The sequence below is a fragment of the Drosophila nasuta genome, chromosome 2R (assembly GCF_023558535.2).
Source record: "Drosophila nasuta strain 15112-1781.00 chromosome 2R, ASM2355853v1, whole genome shotgun sequence".
NCBI classification, from domain to species: Eukaryota; Metazoa; Arthropoda; class Insecta; order Diptera; family Drosophilidae; genus Drosophila; species Drosophila nasuta.
Window position 1 is genome coordinate 23,931,447 of NC_083456.1, and position 24,463 is coordinate 23,955,909.

The 24,463-nt window shown below is 39.5% G+C and overlaps 2 protein-coding genes across 13 annotated transcripts in view; both read left to right on the top strand.

Annotated features, from left to right (window-relative positions):
• The window catches only part of LOC132787482 (cubilin), a 61,269-nt gene that overhangs the window by 30,404 nt on the left and 6,402 nt on the right, over window positions 1-24,463 (top strand). For 8 of the 11 annotated variants that reach the window (XR_009632549.1, XR_009632548.1, XR_009632550.1 and 5 more), the window contains 8 exons: window positions 16,567-16,593; window positions 20,612-20,722; window positions 21,323-21,500; window positions 21,603-21,629; window positions 21,721-21,929; window positions 22,937-23,150; window positions 23,572-23,789; window positions 24,281-24,407. Coding sequence is in view for 8 of the 11 variants with exons in the window: in XM_060794536.1 (XP_060650519.1) it covers window positions 16,567-16,593; window positions 20,612-20,722; window positions 21,323-21,500; window positions 21,603-21,629; window positions 21,721-21,929; window positions 22,937-23,150; window positions 23,572-23,789; window positions 24,281-24,407 (1,111 nt within the window). In the remaining 3 variants the exon portion in view is untranslated. The remainder of the gene's footprint in view (window positions 1-16,566; window positions 16,594-20,611; window positions 20,723-21,322; window positions 21,501-21,602; window positions 21,630-21,720; window positions 21,930-22,936; window positions 23,151-23,571; window positions 23,790-24,280; window positions 24,408-24,463) is intronic. The other 3 variants (XM_060794539.1, XM_060794538.1, XM_060794541.1) reach the window with 3 other exon arrangements.
• On the top strand, window positions 1,166-10,217 carry LOC132787487 (uncharacterized). 2 transcript variants are annotated; one of them, XM_060794548.1, is made up of 2 exons: window positions 1,166-1,485; window positions 8,868-10,217. In XM_060794548.1, exon 2 carries the CDS (start codon window positions 8,932-8,934, stop codon window positions 9,040-9,042), a length of 111 nt encoding a protein of 36 aa, XP_060650531.1. In that variant the 5' UTR covers window positions 1,166-1,485; window positions 8,868-8,931; the 3' UTR covers window positions 9,043-10,217. The 2 variants fall into 2 exon arrangements, with proteins under 2 accessions (XP_060650531.1, XP_060650530.1); XM_060794547.1 differs by having other exon boundaries at window positions 1,169-1,507.

Sequence of the window (24,463 nt, forward strand, 5' to 3'; positions counted from 1 at the left end):
TCAGCAACTTCACTTTTTTTTTGTGGGGTGCGCGTGTGTGCTTAATGTATCAAAAGCAGTGGCAAACAAAAGATGCTGCCATCGCCAGGTTCAAAAGGGAAACGAAATCAATGACAATTCGTTAAATGTCCCTCATTATTATCGTTAGCCATATCTGAGCAGCGATTAAAGTAAATTCAGTTCAACCTCGCCTCTTACTCTCTCCTTTAAGCCTGAACTTTCTTATCAGTTGAGACAACAGCTACAACAACTGATGCTGCTGTCGCCGCTACAATTTGCTGTGGCTGCTCTCTGAAAGCTCACGCCTGCGCATTGCCGAAATTGGCCAGAAGTCTTATCACAACACGAAGCGTTTATCAGTTGGCCATTGAAATTGTTTACTGGGTTGTCATTGTTGTCATTGTTTGGCGCGCGTGTTCGCTAAAATTGCTGACTGTCTCTATTGAGCAACGTTTATCGTGGATATCCTAATGACATTTAACTAAAATGAATGTTAAAGTCAACCTTGTGTTTGATGTGCCAAATGAATATTAAAGCCCGATCCCTTGTGCATGCTTCTTAATGATTCTCAAAGCAGTGCTCAACGCTCAGAGTGAGTGTTGGATGAGTGCCAGCTGCTAGCTGCCAGCTGCCACCTGGTGGCGCCTCAAGTGGCAACTTGACGAACGATTAAGGCAGCAATGCCATAATGAAAATGGTGGAAGAAGGCGACGAGGAATCTGAAGTGTGCGATTCATTGAGCTGAAGCTGCTGCAATTGAAATGGAATCGCAGAATAAACAACTTATGAGCAAGAAGCTGAGAAGCTCAACACTGAATCGAAACCAAGAGCAAGACCAAAAGCGAAAGCGAAAGCTAAACAGCTGCTGTGGCATGAGTCCAATTGTGAGTCCCCAAAGCGACGATGACTATGACGACGTCGACGCCACGATGGGCAACAAAAACAAGAAAAGAAACAAAAAAAAAAAAACACAGAAAAAGAAATAAAAGAATCATAAATTCAATTTGATTTAAGATTTATTGAATGTGAGTAGCGTCCAAGTCCAATTCCAAGTCAAGGAACAGTCACCGTTACTGCGAAAGCTTTCGCAGTCCTTGTCACACACACACACACTCGCCTCACTCTCTGTGGAGTGTTGCTCTCTCTCTGCCTTTAAATGCTGGCTACGAGACACGAATCAGCTCAGTCGATGACAGTCGGCCAAGCACGCCAGTCGCTTCAGCCAGCCAACCAAAAAGCAAGCCAAACGCTTCAGCTTCACATAGTCGCATCGCAGCATCCGCAATACAGCAATAATTACAGTTATATCGTGTCGTGTGACAAGCTTTAGCAGCAGCTTAAACGTTACTTTTGTTCGTCGCTTCAAACTGACAATCGCAGATTGGCAATACAAGATTTCTTTAAAGTCACGTGTCGCGCTTTTGCTAAAATTTACTTGACGCGTTTTTAATCTCGCCACTCGCGTGTTCTTCGACAAGGATCAACGTAAATATATAAAACAAAAAATGTAAATAAAACTTCTTTCAATCTATACATTGCATTTGGTCTGTGCACATTTGAGACTCTCAGTGGGGGAAAACGAATATTATTTGATAATCTTGAGCTTAGACAACGCGATTGTTCCATTGTGTATTGCAGTTTTATTCACTTTTTGTGTGTGCAGTGATGAATACACACAGATTGCATTCGACTCGAGGCGATTCGCAACTAATCCCCAGCACAATTGATGGACAGAATTGTAGTAGCAATAATATATGTGAAGTACTCTCTCTCTCTCCCTTCTGATATTATTCCGTCCAAATAAGTCGCCACAGTTACCAGTTAGCAGTTGTCTTCGTATTGTTGCCACTCACAATGGTTGAAGCAGACATGCGAAAGGAATTCTCAGGACACAGACAATGGAAGTACTTAGGATAGCGAGATTGCGATTCAGATTGAGATGGAGATTGAGGTTGAGAAGGGAAAAACTGGCGTAATGCAAAAATTGCTGGCTGCAAATACTCGAGTCCCGACAGAACACGACACGACACCCATCCAATTAGACTTGTTGCCTGATGCTGACAGCGTTGTAGTAGTTGTTGGACAGGATGAACGACGCACACTTTGATAACGGTTGCCATTCGTTCAATCATCGCATTGGTCAAACAAACAACTTATCGAGCTGGCTTAGCACTCCTCTTCCTCCCCTCTCCCCTTGGATATTGTCGCATGTTATCTATAGATATTTGTGGGTCGTCGAGACATTGACTTACGGCGTTCGTGTTCTGCATTCGCATTCATTTTTTCTTTCGTGTTGAGGCTTTGAAACAATTTGGCAATCGTTGCAAGATTGAAACGTGCCAACTGTGCAAATAGTCAATCAATAGGCAATCGTCATCCACACGCCCATCCAGGTGATAAGCAAACACTAGATGCCAGTGATAACCACAATCCTTTTTCTGCCTTAAGAGCTTCCACCTGTTCGCTTGCTCTTTTTTTTTTCGGTTTTTCTGTGTTGCGTGTTTCGTCTTCCGTCTTCGGTTCCTGCAGCTAATGAAGAGATAAAAGTTGCTACGTGTGGCAAATGTTAAAAGCGAACGAAACGTAAAAAAAGGTTGAGTTACGACTATAAAGAAGAAGGAGGATTTTAACGTTTAACGCATAAATAATTTATTCATTTGCTGTCGCTGTTTTTGGGTTTTCTCTTGTGGCGCAACATTAAAATTTCTATTGGCCTTTTTTCGTTTTTTTATTTACTGTGTGTGGGAGCAGTTGAATCTAATCCCAAACTACGGTTGACGAACTAAGTATTTCATAATGAGCTGCTGCTGTTGCACTTGCTCAACTTTTATGCGAACTCATGAAAATTCCACTGCCACGCCCCCATACCGCCACATCCTTTCCTTTCCAACTGCATACTTAACAACCGCCAGCCACTTTTGCTCATATGCCCCCCAGTTTTCAGCAACTTTTTTCCTGCCGCATGAAATGCAAAGAAAAATGCTAAGCGGCTGCCAGTTGAAGGGAGTCCAAAGTGAAGGCTAGCCAGAGGGGCGAGAGAGAGAGAAGGGAGAGGGGGCGAGAGAGAGAGAGAGCTGTGGATATGGCAAGTTTCCGTTTTGTTTTTTGATTATTTCCGGGGTGCTGCGCTTTTTCATTTCTATTTGCCGGCAAAAAGCAGAGCAGGAAAAAAAAATTATTATAATTTTGCCCATTGGCATTGGTCGCACGTTGCGTATGCGTAACTTTTGAAGCCAAAACTCGAAATTAATTAGCGCCTCATACACATGAGTGAATCTCTTGTTGTTGTTCTTGTTGTTGTTCTTGTTGGTGTTGTTGTTGTTGTTGAAGGCTTTACTCGGTTCTATTTATTTATTTTTAGTTTTATGTGTGTTGTACTTTCTGGGCAGTTGCAACAAAATGTTGCTGCTGCCGTTGTCATGTGATATGAGAAATATATAGAAAAATGTTGCAACTTTTTTGTATATAGCAAGTTGATGCTTCGCCTGACAGGCGCAAACTTTTCTGTAGCCAAACAACTTCAGCACAGCGGACACAGCTTGGCAGTTGTTTAACAGAGGCGTGGCAACTGGGCGCACTTTAAATTATATTTGGCATGTCAACGCCATGAGCTAATGAGTTTGCTGATTAAAGCGTAATAAGCTGTAGCCTGCAAAACCTGTCTCGCCGTTTGATGTAACCTCTCTCTCTCTCCCCCTCTCTCTGTGCCTTCTAAAAAGGATGCTGGCTAAGCCTCTTAATTGGAGTCTTGGCACTTTATTAACTCTAAGAAGCTTCAAATTGCTCAGTAATTGAAAACTGATTAGACTTCCAGTGCCAGTGGCAAGTGTTAAGTATACGCCCGGTGTAACGCACTCAGAAACTCATTGGACGATAAAGCGATTACACTTTATTATTTGATCAACAAAAAAAAAAAAAAAAGTAAATTACTTCAGACAATTCTTTTAAACAATGACGTGAAGTTAATTACATTTTGTGTCAATGTAAAATGACATTATTTGAAGAAGAACCGAACTGCTTTCATATTTATAGCTTGACATGAGAGTGGCAGGTTCTGGTCTATTATTCAGACAATCTAATCAATTAGCTTTCGAGTTGTACAAAGTCATTAACTGCAGACGGTCAATCAATCTCAGTTGCTCCAATGGCCAAACCTGACAGCATTACACAGCGAAAACTTGTCCAAGAGTGTTACACACAAAAACTTTTCTTTGTTTGCATTATGAATTTATGGCTATATATATATAGCCAAAGCTCTCTCAATGAGCACAAAGCAGATAAGCAACACACACACACACAAAAAAAAATATAGAAAATACTGTGATAATAAAGCACAAACTATGCCGATTTCAATAAAACTCGTTAATGTGCGGTTCGAGCCAATAATAAAAAGGCAAAGTTTCAGCCACATTAAATATTAATGGTACACAATTATCGCTGGATGAGCTGATAATCGAGTGGATGAGCCTCGAATATATTGAGAATACAATCAAATTATGTGCATATTCAACAAAAAAAAATAAAGCCCCTTTAATTCAGTTCACAGGTTGTGGTAAATTCAAATGAAATGCTGTCCCTAATTCCAAGAAATAAGCATGCTTCAATTGAGTGTGCTCAACGCACAAATACTGTGCTTTAAACGCTTCAATTTGTCCATAAATCAAGTACATAATGATACCACAAGTTAAGCTACCAATTAACAGCAGCTGAAGTAATTGCTCTGGAAACATTTATTTATTTTTTTTTTTGCATACATATATTCATTTCGATTGATCAGAGTCAATTGCTTCAATTTTTAATGAGCAGCAAATGTAATTTGAATTCGAACTTATTGCTCATTTGAATTTCAATATTTTTTTGTGCAAATTTCATTTGTACCACGCATAAATAAAAGATGTGAATTTGTTGCGACGAATTGAGGTAGTACTTTATGCTGTTGTTGGAAGATGCTTTGCATAACCAGAGGGACAATCGTATGGCTAAAAGTGAGGCATTCAGTCGAGTTATTATGCGAACATAAATGGCAATGTGATTTAGTCAAGAATTTCATCAATCTTCTTCTTTGGGGTCGCACACAACAGCAACACACACACACACAAAGCGACCTGCAAGCGCAGGACTTGTCGTCCTTTTGACTGTCGTCGCCCTGCCATATTACGATATCTTTTTGTGGCATATAGTATAAAGTATATATAAAGAAAGAAAACAACAAAAAAAAAAAGTATGCCTTTGTGTCGCATTTGCGTAATCTTTAAAGCGTTCGCATAAAGCGAAAGTGAAAGCGAGGCATGCAACAGGAGAGACGTGGCAGCAGCAGAAGCGGACAAGACAATACCGTATGAAGGGCAAGCGTTTGCCACTGAGTCGAGGTTAAGTTACTCACACAGACAGCAGCGGTAGCAATGGGGCATATAAATCTTTCGTGTGCAACAAAGAGCGGCAGACGTCTTGTCTAAAAAGGCGCAAAGACAAAAGATCTACAGAAATCAAGTTTAAGTGTAGTCACTGGCGGAAATATTACGCACACATGCACAGAGAAAGAGAGAGTGCGAGAGAGAGAATTAGACTGAGAAAGAGACGGACTCACCTGGCAGAAAATCAGAAAAATGTTTTGCTGGCAGTTGCCGAGTGCGGACTAAACAAGTGCAATTATTTTAATGCACTTTTGACTTTTGACATTGCAAAGACAGCAGCAACAGCAGCTGCTGCTGCAGCGCAATCTTAAAGCACTTTTGAAGCATTTATGCTTGGCATTGTTTTTCGTCTACACACACAGAGTGCTAAGCCGACCCGCTGGCAACACTTGGAGCCAGCCTCAAGGTCAACGCTGCTAGTCAAGCAGTTGAACTTGGGGTCCTTTAAAACGCGTTACATCCTGTTTCCAGTTTCTATAATTTGGATGGCAGCTCACTTTAAACGGCAACGACAACGAAAACAGTCAAAACGTAAATTGAATTCATAAAAAAGCGAAACATTTCGGTGCGTTCTTTTTCGGCAACGTCACGCACAGTCGATGATGTCGATGGCTAAGCATTTTGTACCAGTTTTAGCTTCAGTTTCAGCTCCATTTGGCGGCGTCATGTTCCCTATATGAGTGCGTACATTCATTCAGTCAGCATAAACAAATTTTTTGCGCAAATGTGCGCATAAAACTTACGAAATTGCAAATTGTATTTTATTTCACACAGAATGCGGGAGGCATTCCTTGATCCTTATGCTTTTCTGGGGGGGGAGTCCCCGAGGGTGACAGGCTGTTGTCATCTTGCTATCGTCCCTTGTTGGGGCTCGTTGCCTTCACAGCCAGCTGTTGTTGTTGTTGTCGGTTGTCGCTTGTGGGTTGCGCTAATTTAATTAAGACCCATAGACAAACCGACAGGCGATATGTGTCATTGAAATATGTGTGTGTGTAAGGTCTTTGAAGTGTCTTACAACATGTGGCGAATGCCACAATAAGAAAAGCATAAAGACTTTTCAAGCTTATTATTGTTTTGCCATCACACACACACAATGCATATGCCATAAACATGCGCATCTCAATTGTCAGAGGGCATACGTTACGTATACGCAACGTTTGCTCTTTCACAGATTCCACGTGTAAGCTAAAAATAAGTCAGATAAATGAAACTTCTTATTACACACACTTAGTCACACAAACATCGATCGCTCTTTGATCATAACTTTTATGACAAGCGCTTTAATATTGCTGTTGAATTTTAACTTGCGGCGAGACACAACCGCATAAATTATGTACTTGCTACATTTATCAGAGCCAAATAAGGGCCATTTAGCTGGGCGTGTGAGGGAATTGTGTGCGCCGCCATTTCATTAATATTAATTGACCAATTCAAAGGGACAGCCAAAAAAAAAAGGGACACGGAAGTAGCAGCAGCAAAAAAAAAAAAAAAACACAAAAAACAAAAGCCGACAAGTTCAAACTATGCTCAGGTTTATTTATAACATTTCACACAAATTACGCACAAAAAAAAAAGCGAAAAAGGAAAAGAACGAAGCGATGCCAAAAACAAGCACATAAATAACGAGAGGCATTAAAGCAACGTCAAGCCCCAAATAAAATAAAATAAAATAAAATAACGCTGAAATATGTAAATAGCCGACGAGCCTTTCAGGCCTGCCTGCCTGCAAATGATGAGTCAAATCCCTAATTAATCGCCCCCAAAGCATTCAACTGCGACCCACTTTAATTCAGTCTCTATAAATAGACAACTGATAGTTCTTCAGAAACTAGCGAGGACCCTTTTGCTAAATGGCGCATGAAAAGAAAATTCAAATGCTAAGCAAGCGCCGATGCCTCTTTGAAATGTCTTTGGCAGGCGAAAAGGTTTTCACCCCCTCACCCCACCGATCTGTTCGCTGTCGATTCAATTGAAAATTTTTACTTCTCTCGTTTTGTTGTTTTTTTTCGTGTATTTGCTGCCAGCAGCTGGGACCACGCTGGGTATGAGCAATATTAGTTTTTATGTTCAATTCCGCTCACCTTCCATTTGACAGAGTGTGCGGAAAAACTTATCAAAAGTGTTTTACTTTTTTCTCCACGTTTTTTTTTTTGTGTAGCTTTGTTGTTATTGAATTTTTGTGTTGCTTGTTTCTTATTTGCTGTGTTACCTTTGGCCCATTGACAAAATGTCAGCGCAGTTTTCATTTGTGCAATACATTTTATATATTTATATGCTCTGTGACTTTGAAATTGTTTGATGGGGTATATTGTGCGGCAGTTTTAGCTAACGTGTGGCATTTCCCATTTCTTTATTTTGCAATTTAATTTGGAAATAGAGAGCTCTACAAAATAGACAGCATATTACTCATACGCCAGGTATAGGAAAGCTGTACATTTTGAATTGTTTGATGGTCCATATTGTGTAGAAGTTTTAAGTAAACTTTTGCATTTTCAATTGCTTTATTTAGTAAGTTAATAAAGAACTAGTAAGAGCTATAAAAATAGTCGGCATTGCATATTAATCATACGCCAGGTATAACACACTCGTAGTCGTTCAGCGCAATGTTTGTTATTTTGAAGCTTGTTGCTTTTTACCATTTTTTTTTTGTTATCGCTGCTGTCAAGTTTTGTTTTAGCGGTAATTGAATTTTCCTGCCACGTGTGTGCGGATATCAAGTGAATTTAGGTCAATTATTGCAGAGGCTGTCCATTACTGTTGACTCAGGCGTCGATTAGACAGGATAATGAACACATTGCATCACATTGCATTCTGTGCTGTGCTGTTCTGTTCTGTTCTGTTGTTGCACAGAGTACAACATTAATCATCTGTCAGAGACACACACACACAGACACACGCTAATAGCTGCCTCGGGTCAGGCGGGAGTTCTCACTATTATTGGTCGTGATTTTTGGTAAATTTCCACTTGTGCGCCTCTTGATGAAGTGCCACGTTGACACCCACACACACTCTCAGAGAGATTGTGCAATTTGTTACTGCACAATGCGGACGCCGACGTGTGACAAGTTTTGGGCTGTCCACAAGCTGTCAGCCAGTGACTAGCGAAAGGGTTGGGCAAAGGCAAAGCTGTGAACTGAAAGGGCAATCGAAACCGGAAGCCCACGATGGAAGGGGCAACATTTTACGCACAGCCGAGCGACTGATAGGCAGTTCTCGGAATTTATGACTGGTAATTTGTTTTGGGGTCGCCCGCAGCAGAAGAATGGCCTCAACGTTGTCGGGGGGTCGGCTTTCAGTTATGACAACTGATTGAGGGCCACATTTTCGGGTGCTGCCTCAACGCTCAACTTAATCCCCATAGATGATCTCAAATGTGCACAGACAAAAAGGCAATATAGTGCGAGTAAAACTGAAAGGAAAATATGCAAAAATATATATTTGTATCCCACACAGCTTATTAACAACAACAACAGCAGCTTCACACACACTCTAGTCGTTGATCACAGCGAGCTCAAGGATGAGTAACAGCGCAATGGTGGCCGTGGCCATTTGCTGCATCTTGGTGCTGCTGGCGGTGTTCATTGTGATCATCATAGTGGTTGGCCAGCAGTTTGAGGAGCCTAAATGAGATATGCTCCAGCTGGGACCTGGCAACTTCCCAGATGGATAACAGAGGCCCCCCAACTGTTAGTTACGGGCAGATCGCATTGCCACACAAGCAAAACACACAACAACACAACAACTAAACACATAAAATGAAACCTTATAATCCACTGCAATCCAACACGAGACGAGCGAATGAACAAGATCAACAGAGAGAGAGAGAGAGGAAGAGTCAGCAATATCAAGGAAAAGAGAGAGCAAGCATCCCATCGTCAGTACCCATTGGCTGTGATGTGAAATTATTAGCATAACAAAAATTAATAAAAATATAATGAATAACTTAAAATTAAATAAATGGAAATTTGGATCATTCCTCATATGCCGCAAAACATCTCAAAAAAACGTAGTAAAACCCTTTACAAAAATATATGTGTGTTAATATTACAAGAAAATATATATATAGAACACAGATAAGTGTGTGTATATATACTAACATAATAGGTACATATGTATATATATGTGTGTATTCTAATGTGTGTAACCCAACCGTCGTAACGTCGCGTTTTTATACAAGTGTTGTTAATACATTTTTATTGATGTTTTATTGATGTTGCAAAGAAAAACAAAAAATAAAAAAAATGAACTTATACACACACGCAGCCATATGCATTAACTGTATAACTAAGCCAAGAAATTAATTAACCATAACTTTAATGTTAATGTTCATGATAATGTTAATGTCTTGAATTGACAAGAAACTAAGCCAAACAGTCCAAAGGAGAAGACAGCACGCAAGAAGAAGAAGGAATATGGAAGGACAATAGCAAAGAGAGCTCAACAAACAATTTAGTTAATGTTATGCACTTGTTAGCTGGACAAGTCGAGGCAATAGTTGTAGCAACAAAAATGATATGCATTTTATATATCAATAAAAACAGAAAATAATAACAATTTTTTGAATAAGTTTTATGTGTGTGCGTGTAAACAATTGAAATACATATTATGGTTACCTGTACGTAATTAGTTAACTACCAAATACCAACTACTATTCAATGTATACCAACAAAAATGACAGTTCTCTTCTTAGTCCACAAATTAAATGTCTATAATCGAATTATGCAAAACGTGGCGCGGCGCTATAAACTAACAATATAATTATGCATTATTGAAACTAATAAACGCATTAATTATTCAATCGAACTACTCGTATTATATCAGAATCGGCAACTTTTTAAGGTAAGCGACAGCAGCTGAACATTGAGTATATTAAATGTAGATAAATTTGCCACTAAACGAATAAACGTCATCATCAACCGCTTGAGCAGACCACAAATGATTGCCATTTTGCGGTGCGATTGCAATTTGTTTCGACAAGTTGCCAACAACTTTGCACAACAAAAGCGTGCCAAACCAAAATGAAAATCAAATTCAATTTCAATTTCCATTCTCAAGTAGCTTTTGCTTTTTACTCGAGGGAGTTTTTCTTCGCACTGCGTTGCAAAGCGCAGCTCAGCCTGAGCATCTACGACTGTTGCAGCATGTTGCAAGCAAATATGCAAACAGCTACCAGCGCACACTTCGAAAAATGCTCTTGCTCTCACTTTCTCGGTCTCAGTTTTAGACTATAAATTCTCAACAACATAAAAATCTGTAGCACGAGCAGCGGGAGGTGTCGGGCAATAAAGTTTTATTAGTTCAGGTCCTGTCAATGATTCTCTCTCTCTCTCTCAGCCAAGAAGACAGCCAGCGAGTTGATTAAAATGCCAACATGGAAACGTTGCCAGCTGCCAGCTTGTGGTGTGGCATTAAAGTGCAGCTGGCCTGTGGGGATAAGGCAGCAAATGTGTTCGACACCAGCCTGAAAATAGCCAGCCTAAACAACACCACATTTGTTAGCCATGTTTGGCTTTTGGCCTTGTCACTGGCTTACACGGACATTGCCTATCAGACCCAAAAAAAAAAGGAGAGAAGAAAGCCATTTATTAAGGAAATACACTAGTCTGCAAATTAGTTTGTAAATTAAAATATAAAAAACGAAAGAGGAACGCTATAAAGAAAGAAGAAAGTCATTTATTAAAGATATATACGATTCTACAAATTAGTTTGCAAATTAAAATATAATACAAGTAAGGAAGTTATCCGCTACATACGAGTATTTTGAATAAACGCAGAACGATGCGTTATTATTTTTAAAATATTATATACCAAATTAAACTATTGTAAAAATACTAAAAGATACTATGTGTTGTATTTAGTATATTGATATACTACATTTAAAATGTACCTTAGAGTACTGATAATACCGGATTTTTAGCTAAAGTAGCTAAGATTCTTTTCGTATATTGATATAATACATTGAAAATATACCATAGAGTATTGGAAATACCAAATTGCCAGAATAAGCAGTTCAGGCAGTATTAAAGTAGGTGTTTAAACAGTCTAAAAACAGAAAAAAGAGACCACTTTGACAGAGAAATTAGTTTGCAAATTAAAATGTAAAAAAAGAAAGAAAAAATACTCGATTCTACAAAACAGTTTGCAAATTAAAATATAAAAATAAATCTGAAAGACAAATTAATTTTGCAAATTTAAATATAAATTGAAAAATTATTTGAATTTCGCATTTAAATTTCTGTTTGTCTTTAATTCCAAGCAGTTATTCATCTTTTGCCAAATGTGGTGACATGAAATGAAAATTTTCCACTTGAATAAACAATAGCAGAGAAACCGCCGTGAAATCGTGAATTTAAGAACTTTTGCGCCAGCCTGGAAAACGATTTGATTTGTGTCGTGTTGTAACGCGTGTTCTGCTCTCTGGGACTGAGAGAGATGAGCGAAGGGAGTTGGGGAGGTTGGTAGAGACTTGGGTTGACCTGTTTGTGTCCGTTATGCAAGTATTTCCGACTGAGAGCGTCAAGTAATCATAAAGTGATGGAAATTCAATTTACACAATATTAAATATGGCAAGTGGGCAGAGGTGACAGAGGAGTGAGAGAGAGGGGAAGAGCGAGAAATTTAGGTGGAGAAAACTCATAACAAACACACGGGCAAAATGGAGTGGAAGCTGCTTGCGTTGAGGCGGCAATTTGGCACTTTTTGTGTGACTTTCTGAGGAGGTGTGCGAGTGTGGTGTGAGTGTGGTTTATTATTATGCAGATTAGGGCAAGTCGTTGGATCCAGCTTTACCTTTAACTTGCTCATAAAAATCCACACACACAAACAAGTTTTAGCTTTGAGGTGCCCCCATAAGTATGCTAGCATGTGAGCATATATGTAAATTGCGTTTCATTTTGAGTTTTTCAGTCAGTAGTCAGCTACCTTTTCAAGTACTATAGTTTGTGTGGATGTGTAGCTGTATTTATGGACAGTCGATGCGATTCGACCTCACGCCAAATGTCACGTTTTATGACTGCGACCGTTTGCATATCAACAATTTGTGCTGTGTGCTCTTAACACACTCGGCAATGCTCAATAACCATGTTTCTCTTCGCCTCCGCTTTCCTGCTTTAGTGTTGGCATTATGCAAATGTAGCGCTTTTTCAATTTTCAATTTGTGTGACGTGGCAACAAAAATCATATTACAAATCTGTCGGCAATTAGCCAAACAGCGAGGCAGTCGCTAAACTAAGCATAGTTTTTGCTGTCGCGCTGTCAATCTGCTCCCCCCTCTCCCCCCGCAAATGGCCAAAAAGCAATTAACTAAAGGAAATTACGCAATTAGAAGGCAGCAAATCGAAAACAAAAACAACCAGAGACAGTGACAGCGACAGCGCAGAAAGGTTCACAACTGAGAGAGAAGTGAACGCTTTAGTTACTTTTTAACAAAGTAAATTTCAGCTCGAAATTTATGCACAATTTTTGCCTCATTTGCATTTGCATTTGAGATAGTGTCTAGAATTTTGCAGTCAGCGATGCGTAAACTGCAGATAGAAAATGTCCAAGAAATGCTTTTTGCCAATTTCGCGCTTATCAAATGGCAATTTTTACTTGTCGCTTGTCTAATCGACTGAAATTTAATGCACTTTTATCGAAAATATGAAATGTGACGCAAACTCAAATAACTGAAAAAACATTGTTTCGCGCATTTTGGGCACACACATAAAAATGCTGGACATTAAAGCGAGAGTTTACTGTGTGTGTGCGACCTCTCAAAATGCCGCTGAGTCAACTGTCAATTAATCAATTCGTTGGCTGCTGCTGTTGCTGTTTTGGTAAATGTTGTTGCTGCTGCTGCCTAGGCCATCAATTTAATGTGCGAACGTTACAGGAACAGCAATAGGAGTATCAGAGTTGAGGGGGATGAAAAAGAGGAGGCATGGGGCAACCCAAATGGGCGGAGGATGAGCTGTGTAACCTGAAGCAACGAGAGCTTTGGGGCTGCTGTAACAAATGGTTGGGCTTTTAAAACTGAAACTGCGTTATGCCGCGAAAATAATACACAGATTTGTGGCACACAAGCAAACAAACAAATAACTTACACCCACACGCACACACACAGAAACACAACACATCCCCATCGCATATTTCATTTTTTGGCATTTTGTTGTCTGTTGCCTATTTTTCGAGGTGCGTTGTGCATTTTAATGGCAGCGTGACAGCGTGGCACGATTTTATAGGCATTTATTGAGCATAAGTGCCTGGCAATTCATGTAGCAGCTGCTGCTGCGTGCTCTTCATTATGAAAGGACAATTTTAAATCTTTCAGATGGCATTTTAATAAGACCAACCGACCCCCTAGATAAGCTACTGCTGTTTCTGTTCTGTTCTGATGTCACTAGTCAGAATCAGAGTCAGTGTCAGCGAGAGTGTGTGTGTTGAAATAAAGATTTATAAACCCCTCAGCGTTGTTTTTCGGCACTGCCTCGGTGAGTTGTGGCTTTGCTGTGTGGGTTCAGCAAACCCATAAATCTTCTGCAGAATCTTGTTTAGTTTATTGAATTATCAAAGGAGGCGAACAGGAATGTGTTTTTGTGTTTGCGTTTGTGTTTGTGTTTGTTAGCGCGCGACATTGTCTGGCATATAAAACTAAAAGAAATATCCAAACACGTGCGCCAGTACTTATGTAAATAGGTTCTTCCACTCCCCCCCCCCGATCTGATGAGCCGGAGGGGGCACGCCTTTATTTATAGTTTTATTTGTCTAACGAATTCCATGGCGTTGTGTTATCTACATCTCGCGCATTTGCCTCAGCTCAAAAACTACACCTACCCAAAGACGTGACTCTGACTGTGATTGGCGACAGTTAGAGTTGGAGTTGAGGAGTTTAAGAGTTGAGGAGATTGAGTTAACAGCAGCAGTTGCCAGGCACTTTCACTTAATTTTCATGACTCATTTGAATACATTTCTTTTGTGTTTGGCTTCGCATGCCTAAAATTCATTCGCAATTCGCTTTCAATTTAAATTAAATAATATGCTAATATGTATGCACAATCAACGAGAACGACAACGACGGCAAAGCCACAACAATTTTCAAATTCTTTTCACTCGAAATGTGAATTTGCGGGCAGAACTCAAACTTGAACCTAGAAGACAAACAAAATAATATGCAGTCAATCTGCACAGGTTGACAATACAAACAAACAAAAGACGACGGCAAGAAGCCAATGGAATATTTATTTTATATGATTTTGTACCACAAAAAAAAAAAAACATGAAACTATTTGTGGAAATTTCTCTGATGTATTTAAAGCTGTATATCAGAGTCTTGATTCTTATAAATAAATGCGATAAAGTTTAGTTAAAGACAAGTCAAAACAAACTTAGCATTTAAATTGAGCACGTTAGTGTTTTTATACCCGCTCCCCATAGGGTAGAAGGGTATTATAACTTTGTGCCGGCAGGAAATGTATGTAACAGGTAGAAGGAGGCATCTCCGACCCTATAAAGTATATATATTCTTGATCAGCGTCAACAGCCGAGACGATATAGCCATGTCCGTCTGTCCGTCTGTCCGTCTGTCCGTCCGTCCGTCTGTCCGTCTGTGTGTCTGTCCGTCGGTCCGTCCGTCCGTATTAAGCACTGGATCTCAGAGACTATAAGAGATAGAGCTATAATTTTCGACAGCATTTGTTATGTTTGCACGCAGATCAAGTTTGTTTCAAATTTTTGCCACGCCCACTTCCGCCCCCCGCAAATCAAATCGAATAACAAGCGTAATACTAAAGCTAGTTATGATTCCTGAAAATTTGGTTGCGATCAGATAAAAATTGTGGAAGTTATTAAAGAAATACTTTTGTATGGGCAAAAACGCCTACTTACTAGGGGTCTGAGTTGCTTTGGCCGACAATCTGGCACATTTTGAATGGTGTACTATATGGATATACCAAACATACCATTTGGTATATTTTTAGTATTTTTGGTATATTTTGAAAATGATACTACAATATTTTGCCTTTATTAAAAGTGGGTAGCGGGTATCTCACAGTCGAGCACACTCGACTGTAACTTTCTTACTTGTTTTTTTATCTCTCTGACTTCTTCTCTGTCTCTGAAGCGTATACGCAATGTATTTTCTTATACGTCAAGTACTAACTTATGCTGCTCCAAGCACGTTTTCATACATTTTTAATCTACTAAAGTGCGTTTACAGCGTTATTCATTGAATAATTAAGTAATTTCGAGTAGCTGTCTGCTGCATAAGCTATTCAACTTCAACAGAGTCAATCTAATCGCTGACTTATTGATTGCATCATTTTTTGTGCTGTTCTAGCCATCATAATAAATGAAAACTTTAAGCTTTCACGCCTCACAAAAAGAGGACGCAAGGCGAAGCAATTTCAATGTCTAAAATCTTAACATTGACACGCTGGCTGCTGCTGCTGCTGCTTGGTTGGCTGTCAGCTGCAATTGACTGCAGCGACAACAGGCCCAAGATGCCATAGAAAAAGGCCACTAGATCAGGGTTAGAAGCCGTGGCAAGCGGCGTAGTTGGGTGTTTGGGGTGGCCACTTGAGCAACACCCACAAAATGCTTGGAGAATGAGAAACGCTATGTGCACTTGGCATCAATCAATAATTGCCCATTGAGTGCAGCAGCTGGAAGAGCAGTCGCTGCTCTAACTGCAGCTAAGCCATGATTGATTAGCAGCATGCAACATGAGGTGCTTCAGCACACACGAAGGCGCACACAGCCAGAATGCATAATGGCGCCTATTGAGTTGCTGTCGTTGCTCTGTGGCTGTAGCTGTGGCTGCTGCTGCTGTTGTTGTCGTTGATGCTGTTGTTATTATTGCAATTGTTGTCTGTGTTGTATTCTTTTTGATGTCAGGGCCACATGGGCCCAAGACGCTCAAGCTTCAGAGTCCTTTGTTCACTTTACCGACAATGATGTATTCCTGTGTATGTTGCAAGTGTGTCTGCATTTAATTACACTCACATAATATATCTTTGAAATCGCTCTTCAGTGCACTCAATCGTTGTTGTCTTTGCGGTCTGCCCTTAACAAACGTTGGCAGCAGCAACAGCAGCCGCATCATCAACAGTTCCATTCTCCGCCTGTATGCGAAACATTTAATTAACAATCTGCATATATATTTGCTCTCTCGTTGCAGGTACGTTCCAACAAGCCAGCCAAAAGCGTAAGTAACTTTTCAAACGAATTCGCAAACGAATCGCTTTTATTATTATTATTATTGCCCACTTATCGATCAAGTTTGCCTTGAATGCGCTCAAAAGTTGCATGGCAGCTTTCAAGAGCGCCTCAATGGCCTCTTTTGCAACTTATTTTAGAAATCAGATATGAAAATTCGTTCCCAAAGTAGATGCATAAATATGCACAGCCAGCAAAATAAATTCAAATTTTCTGACCCTACACAAAGTTATTTGAGTGGCGTCGAGATACATTTAAATACACAAGAAAAAAAATGAAGAAAACCGAAATCAGAATCAAAATCAAAATGAAAATGTAAATGGAAATACCTTTTGCGCAAGTCACTCGAGCGATGACTGGTCAAAGTATGCGCCTTCTGTTTTGGCATACGCCTTCCTCCGTCCCTTTCCCCTCTCCACCGATTAGGTAGCCTGTCGAATGTCGACAGGTCTTAAAGACCGTCGAAGCGTTAGTTGGCACTGCGTGAGTAGAAAGTTAATTAGCATGTCAGTGGCTTAAGCCGAATTAAAGCACCGAGCAGCACAGCAATGATTTGTGATGTGTATACGTTACGTATGTGTAATATTGACATTCTGCCGATATTGAATATTTATAATCATCCATTACGTATACGTAATATATTGCACTACTTATCCTAATGCAAATCCAGCTGCAACATCGTTGGCTAATTGCAATTAGCAACCTAAGTGCCAATTAATAGCGGGCACTTGAATGTAATTATCTAACTAATTGGCAATAAATCAAACTCAATCTACCTGCTGAACTACGAGTACAACCAAAATATGCACTTAAAGTCTGCAATATAATATGCATAATTATGCCCAGCCCTCGAGATAAAGATAACTAAGTGAGTGACGACAACAACAAGAGGGATTTACTCAGGGGTAGCTATGGCAACCAGATTGTGTATTAGCCTCAGCCAAGGCCGAGGCTCAGCTTCGTCTTATCTCGCTGGCTAAAAATATATGTGTTTTGTGTATATTACCTTCGCCATCGTCGCAGCTTTTGCCTACGCTTAATCAAGGCGCGTTTTACCGTCACGAATTTTATTTCAGCGGGGCTAAATAAACTATTAGGAAAACTCATTTTCATGAAAATCCACTTTAATTGCTCTTGCAACAAGAACAACAACAACAGCAATAACAAGCAGAAGGCTCGCTCGCAATCGTGGTTGCGGTCTCTGCCCTCTGTCTCTGTCTTTGTCTCAGTCTGGCTGTGCATCTGTTATTTGGCAAACGCCAACAGCAACGGCTTTACTTGTAAATTTAACGCAAATTGTCTGTAACATGAGCTGTGCGAACTGAGGTGTTCTTGTTCTCAGACGGGGAGAGGAGGGCAGCTCGCTCTGCGGGTGGCTTTGTAAGTGCCAACAGCAGTGGCAGCCATTAAATTTTCAAGAACTCTCTACGAGTTCGAGTGTACGAGTGTGTGTGTGTGTGTGTCTTGAAGGGAAGTTGCAGAGCACAGCTGGAGATTTGTGCGAGTGCTGACAAAAGTGTCAGAAGCAACTTGAATGTCAGTCAAACAGCTGACGCATCTAACAAACTATTGCAATTAAGATAGCACAATATCAGTCAGAGAAGACTTTTTCCGCAACATCTTCAATTTTATAAGCAAGCGCTTTTAATGGGCAACTTTTTATTGCTGGCAATAATTATTTGCAATGCCAGAGCTTAACATCAGCTATAAAACATTTCTATACACACACACCTGTCTTCTGTCTGTCGGTGTGTGTGTGTGTGTGAGTGTACTTATGGTTATTAGCGTAATGTTACGTGTCGCCTTGGGATGCCTGAGTCTTAGACTGAGTCTGAGTCTGAGCTGGAACGTCGTATCGACATTGTCATCATCATCATCGTGTTCGTCAAACTTCTTAGTCTCGTCGCATTTAGTCTGCACGCATCCTTGGAGTGTAATTTGCACACAGCACCAATGTTGGGGTTCCCTCCCCTTCTCTGCTTACTAAGTGGTCGGTTACACCTGTTCGTGCTTGTGGCATATGTTATTCTGTCTGTGTGTGTGTGTGTGTTAACTTTGAATATATATTGCCACAGACAAGTTGTTTACACGGCAGTTTGCGCGGATTATTGCTGCCATTTTGTGGTTTTGGTTGTTGAATTGTTTTTAGTTGCACAATATGCAATTAAATGCTGCATTTTTATGCACACTTTCGCAAAACAATATCAAACAAAACGGCTGCTGTAAATTAACATAATGCTTGGCGTGACAAAACGACAGCGCAAAAAAGACAACAGACAGCAGCAACAACAACAACAATTGCGAGTGCTCAACAAAAATATTTATGCCAATGCAAATGGCGTCTGCATAAAATTTATTGACACTTTAGCGACGCGCTTTGCTCTGCACACAGCATTGTCATTGTCATGGTTAGGTGTCTAGTGGGCTTCTCTTTTCCTTTTTTTTTTTGTGTCACACGGATTGTGGATTGGGATTTTGTAGGGGGGTGGGAGGCTTTTGGCATTGTGCAGGTCTCGCATCCGTTTGCGTTGCGGTTGACATTGCTACGCCCATGGCCACGCCCCAACAGGCATGTTTATCGCACCAAGGTATATATATAGAGAAAGAGAGAGAGAACAAGCCTTACACGTTGCGTGCTTTGCATCCTTCCTCCCTTTATCTCTCTCGATTTGATTCCGCTCTCATTTTAATGAGCAAACTTTCGGTCTGCTGTGCACGTCATTTATTTGCAGTTTTAGGAGCAATCGGCACGCATTCGCATTGGGTGACAACAAATGCAGAAATTGAAACTAATTCATTTTAGATGCACAGATAATTAAATGCTCCTCTCTACTATTACAAAATAGTTAAAGCTAAAAAGCGTAGCATACTTATGTGGGCAGACAGTAAACGCGCTTTAAAGCCAAACAAATTTTGATGGGATTCCACGTTGCCAGACATAACTTTTCAACCACAGCAACAGCAGCAGCTGCTGCTATCCACACACACACACACACATACGCAGACCTCAGAAAGCGTAACCGAAACTAAAACGCGGCAGCGCTCAGCTCATTTATTATGTGTTCTAAATTGAATTTAATTAGAAGCCACAACCGCATTTGCGGACGGCCTTTGAACTTAAATGCTTGGTTGCAACAAAAGTGCCAATGAATAGCAACAACATAATCAGAATGCCAGGCTTAAGTTGTGACTGTGACTGTGCCGTTGCCGTGTGCGTTCGCTCATCAAAACGTGTATCAAAAGATGCTTACCGAGAGCTTTGAGCGAAACGAGACGAGCATCAGAATCGAGAGTATGCTGCTGGCATGCTAAAGCCGATTAGTTGCACTCGAAAGTTAAAAGGAAGCTGAAGCAAGTTTTAACTGCAATCAAACCTTGAAAATTCACAATGTATACGATAGTCTGAGTGTGTGTGTATGTGTGTGTGTGTTTGTTGAGCTATGCGTGTTTGCCAAAGTGAAACTCAGTGAACGGAAAGCTGTTCACAATTTCCGCGCTTATAAGCACACAACGTTGCGCATACGCCACCAACGCCACCATTTTGCCACAATAATCAATGCAATTCCTTTGAGTGGGTGTGAGTCTGTATATATCGCATATACATATATTTATTTGTGTGTTTACTTTTGGGGGGTGCAGCTTAATAACAGCGATTTCCTCTTTAACATAGTTGCTAACATTTCATTATGGAAAATACGTGTTTTCTTCTTCTCTCACTTCCATCTCGGTTAATGTTCGCTGCAGAGACAGACAGACATTTCTAGAGCACCTGTCATAAACATTGAAGCGTTTTTCCATGTTTAACGTCAACTTTAATTTATACACACACACACACACACAGGCACACACACATATGCATATTTATAGAGCAACATAGAAATGTCATGTAAAATTCAAATCCAAAATCATTAACAACATGTATTTGTCTTTCGTCTATACCCCCGAAAACTACTACCAACAAATAATCACTTCCATCAACCTTACTTCACTCAAAAAACTCCCTCCAGTGGCAGCCACGGGGCATTTGAAGTCGCCTGGCGTTGAGAGCGATGGCGAGCCTTGGATGCAGCCGGTTGTGGCATATTTGGAGGCGCCGGTGCGGCCCACAAAATCGCCAAGTAGGTTTGCCGCCTACAATACTCAATCAAAAACCAAAAAAATATATTTCACTCTCTCAATCTTGTGTCTGTCTCGAAACTCTCTCGATGTGTTCGTTCTTATTTTTTTTGTGTCCCGCAGCCCGTAGTTAAAAACGTTACCAAATAAATTTAAATGTCTAACCGTAGTTGAAAGTTGACTTAGTTGAAAATGAAAACAAAAAACTGCTTTCTAGTTATACACACCCACACACACACATGCATTCGCAAAAAAAAAACACATAGATACACAGAGACATGTTCACTCACACAAACACACACGAGCACCAAACCCAAAAAGTAACAAATAGCAACAGCAAATGGCTGCAAATGCAAACAGTTAAACTCTTGTTTTACTGCTACCGTTCTGTGTATGTGTTTGTATTGTTGTGTGTGTCTATATATATATATATATACATATATATCTAACCAAAGAAACGACTTGTAACAAACTCGACTTATCAATGCCAAAACCACACGCACACTCCCACACAAACTTTATGCCTTTGTGTGTGTGGCAACTTCTCTTCCCTCTCTCTCTTTTTGTCTTTTTCTCTTTGTCTGTTACTTGCTGCCGCACAGAATGTGATCAGACGTTTGTGTCGCGCATTGGCGGGCCACAGAACGGCAGCTTCACGGCGCCGCTGCTGCACAACCATCGCAATCATTCGCGCCAATGCCTCTACACATTCCTAGCAGGACCTGGACAGCGCGTCGAAGTAGTTTTTAAATCCTTTAATTTAAGAGGAAGTCCGCCAGAGTGAGTACAAATCCAATACGCACAAAAGCCAACCACACTTTACAAAAGCAATTAAATTCATTTAATTTCCAATTACGTTTTTTTCTTTTCAATTTGCAACAGCGGTTCGGCCGTCGGTGAATTACCAAGGTAAATAACATTTGCAATTAATAATTACAATTAACAAAAGAAGCAATACAAAAAATCTGAATTGTCCACTCTCTCCACCCCCACTCAACAGCTGTGTTCATGAGTACATGGATATCTACTCGGAGGTGCAATCGTCCGAACCAGCGGAGCTGATCAATTCCCCATTCGGCGGTCGCTATTGTGGCGCCATTCCGCCGCGTCGTCGCATTTCCATGTACCGCGCCGTTGCAATTTCATTTTTTAGCAACAAAAATGTGTCGACCGATCTGTTCGAGGGCACGTTTAGGTTTATAAATGCATGTAAGACAAGTTTTTTTTCCATTTTCATACCCGCTACTCATATAGGGATATTATAACTTTGTGACTACAAGAAATTTAAGTAATAGGTAGAAGGTGACATCTCCGACTCCGTTAAGTATATATAAGTGCTGAACGACGAGACGATATAGCCATGTTTTCCTGTCTGTCCGTATAACCATCTCAGTCTTAAAAACTGTAATAGATAGAGCTAAAACTTATTTTTAAAATTTTAGAAATAACTCAATAAATTATTTAATATGATAAAAAACGGATGGAGATACATACGAAATATAGCATTTGGTATATTTTAGTATAGTTTCGAAATACTAATTTTGTATATTTTATTCTATGGTATAATTTGAATATGCATATATGTACTATAATTCAGCATTTTTTGGTATATTAATTTTGTTTGGTTCAGTATATTTTTTCGGAATGTTTGTATATTTTATTCTATGGTATAATTTGAATCTACATGTAGTATATTTCAGTATTTTTTTGGTATAGTAATGATGTTTAGTTCAGTATATTTTTTCGGAATATTCTTTTTGTATATTTTATTCTATGGTATAATTTGATTATATATGTAGTATATTTCAGTATGTTATGATGTTTAGTTCAGTATATTTTTTCGGAATATTCTTTTTGTATATTTTATTCTATGGTATAATTTGATTATATATGTAGTATATTTGAATATTTTTGGTATAGTAATGATGTTTAGTTCAGTATATTTTTTTTGGAATATTCTTTTTGTATATTTTATTGTATGATATAATTTGAATATATATGTATGTAGTATATTTCGGCACTTTTCGGTATATTAATTTTGATTAGTTCAGTATATTTTCGGTAAATTTAGTATATTTCAATGATAATATAACACATTACCATTACTTTTCTCTATTGAAATTGTGTAGCGGGTATTTCACAGTCGAACCCACTCGACTGTAGCTTTCTTACTTTAATCTACAATATGATAATAACTTGTTGGTTGATTTTTGCAGCGGAATATGAAATTGGCATACCCATTGCTGGGTCGCCATGTTCCTACACGATAACGCCTAGCATGAGTATCAATAAAACTGGCGCACTCATATCGCCAACCTATCCAGGTGCCTATCCGAAGGATATGTCATGCACATATCAATTTCTTGGTGAATCGAATCAAAGAGTTAGATTAGAGTTTCGTGATTTTGATCTGTTTTTTGGTGGACCACAGTGAGTACCCCTAATGCTGCGCAATTCCACACAACTTACACCCACACACACACAGACACACACACACATTTACACACTCCCACACACAACAAGTCAAAATCAGAGCAAATTGTGTAAGCAAATTGCTTTGAGCATGCAGCTGCTATACAAACTACAACACCCACACACACACACACACACACACACACACACAGACGAACACAAAGTAAAACAATCATAAATTTCAACTATCCGCAACAAACAATTGTTCATTTAAATTCTATGTACAAATTCTATTCTCTACGCTTTATTCCAATTTGTCTATCTATATCTGCCAACTAACTATTCGACTCCAACTACAACAAATTTATCTATCTATCAACAATTACAACCACAAAAACAACCAAATACAACAACAACTACAACTACAACCAACAATCAGCTGCCCATTTGACTATGTGAAAGTGTACGATGGTCCAGACAATTCGTCAGCATTAATCGGTACATATTGTGGACAGCAAAGAAACTTAGTATTGTATTCGAGCGAATCGAGCCTTTTTGTTCATTTTTATACCTTACCGCGCACCGCAAATACGCAAAATCGTGGCTTTAAAGGAATTTATGAATTTAGCGAAAGTTTTGTTAAATTAGATTTTATACGTAAGTATTAACATTTTCATCAATTTTACAATTATCTATTTACTTGCTTTCAGTTTTAACGGCGGCCATTTTGTGGCAAAAGAGGTCAAACATTTTAAATGCCGCAACTTTGTCACAAAATGGCCGCAATACACACACAAACACACACATATATATTTATACACACACACATTTAAGGGTTCCATTGTATGTGTCTGTTGCATTTCCGTTGCCACATTATCTACTATTTGTGGCTTTTTGTTAATTTTTGTCGCATTTCCCGTTCTTTTAATTGGATCTAATTGACAAATTACTAATTGAAACTATCAACAACTTGCTGCTCTTTCTTTCTCTTCCCCTCTCGCTCTCTCTAATCTATAACTAATCTATAAAATTCCTCGAAATTCTAACTGATGAAATCTGCTACAAAACTCTGCTCTGCTCTGCTAAAAAATAAAACTTCTTCACTCGTAAATGCAACAATAAATACCAAAAAAAACATGATCCATCAGGTGAAAATGATGGCATTCACATACGTGGCTCAGAATGTGATCAAAAGATTTTATCGAAGAAGGAATCCACTGGCTTTGTGCTCTCACCTAACTATCCCTATCCATATATACCAAAAACTGTGTGTAGGTAAGTAACTCAACTTGCTCTTTCGATTTTAAAGATGCGGATTACTAAAGAATTCT

Coding starts and splice junctions, on each gene's coding strand:
- LOC132787487 (XM_060794548.1), top strand. CDS start 8,932: ATGAGTAACAGCGCAATGGTGGCCGTGGCCATTTGCTGCATCTTGGTG.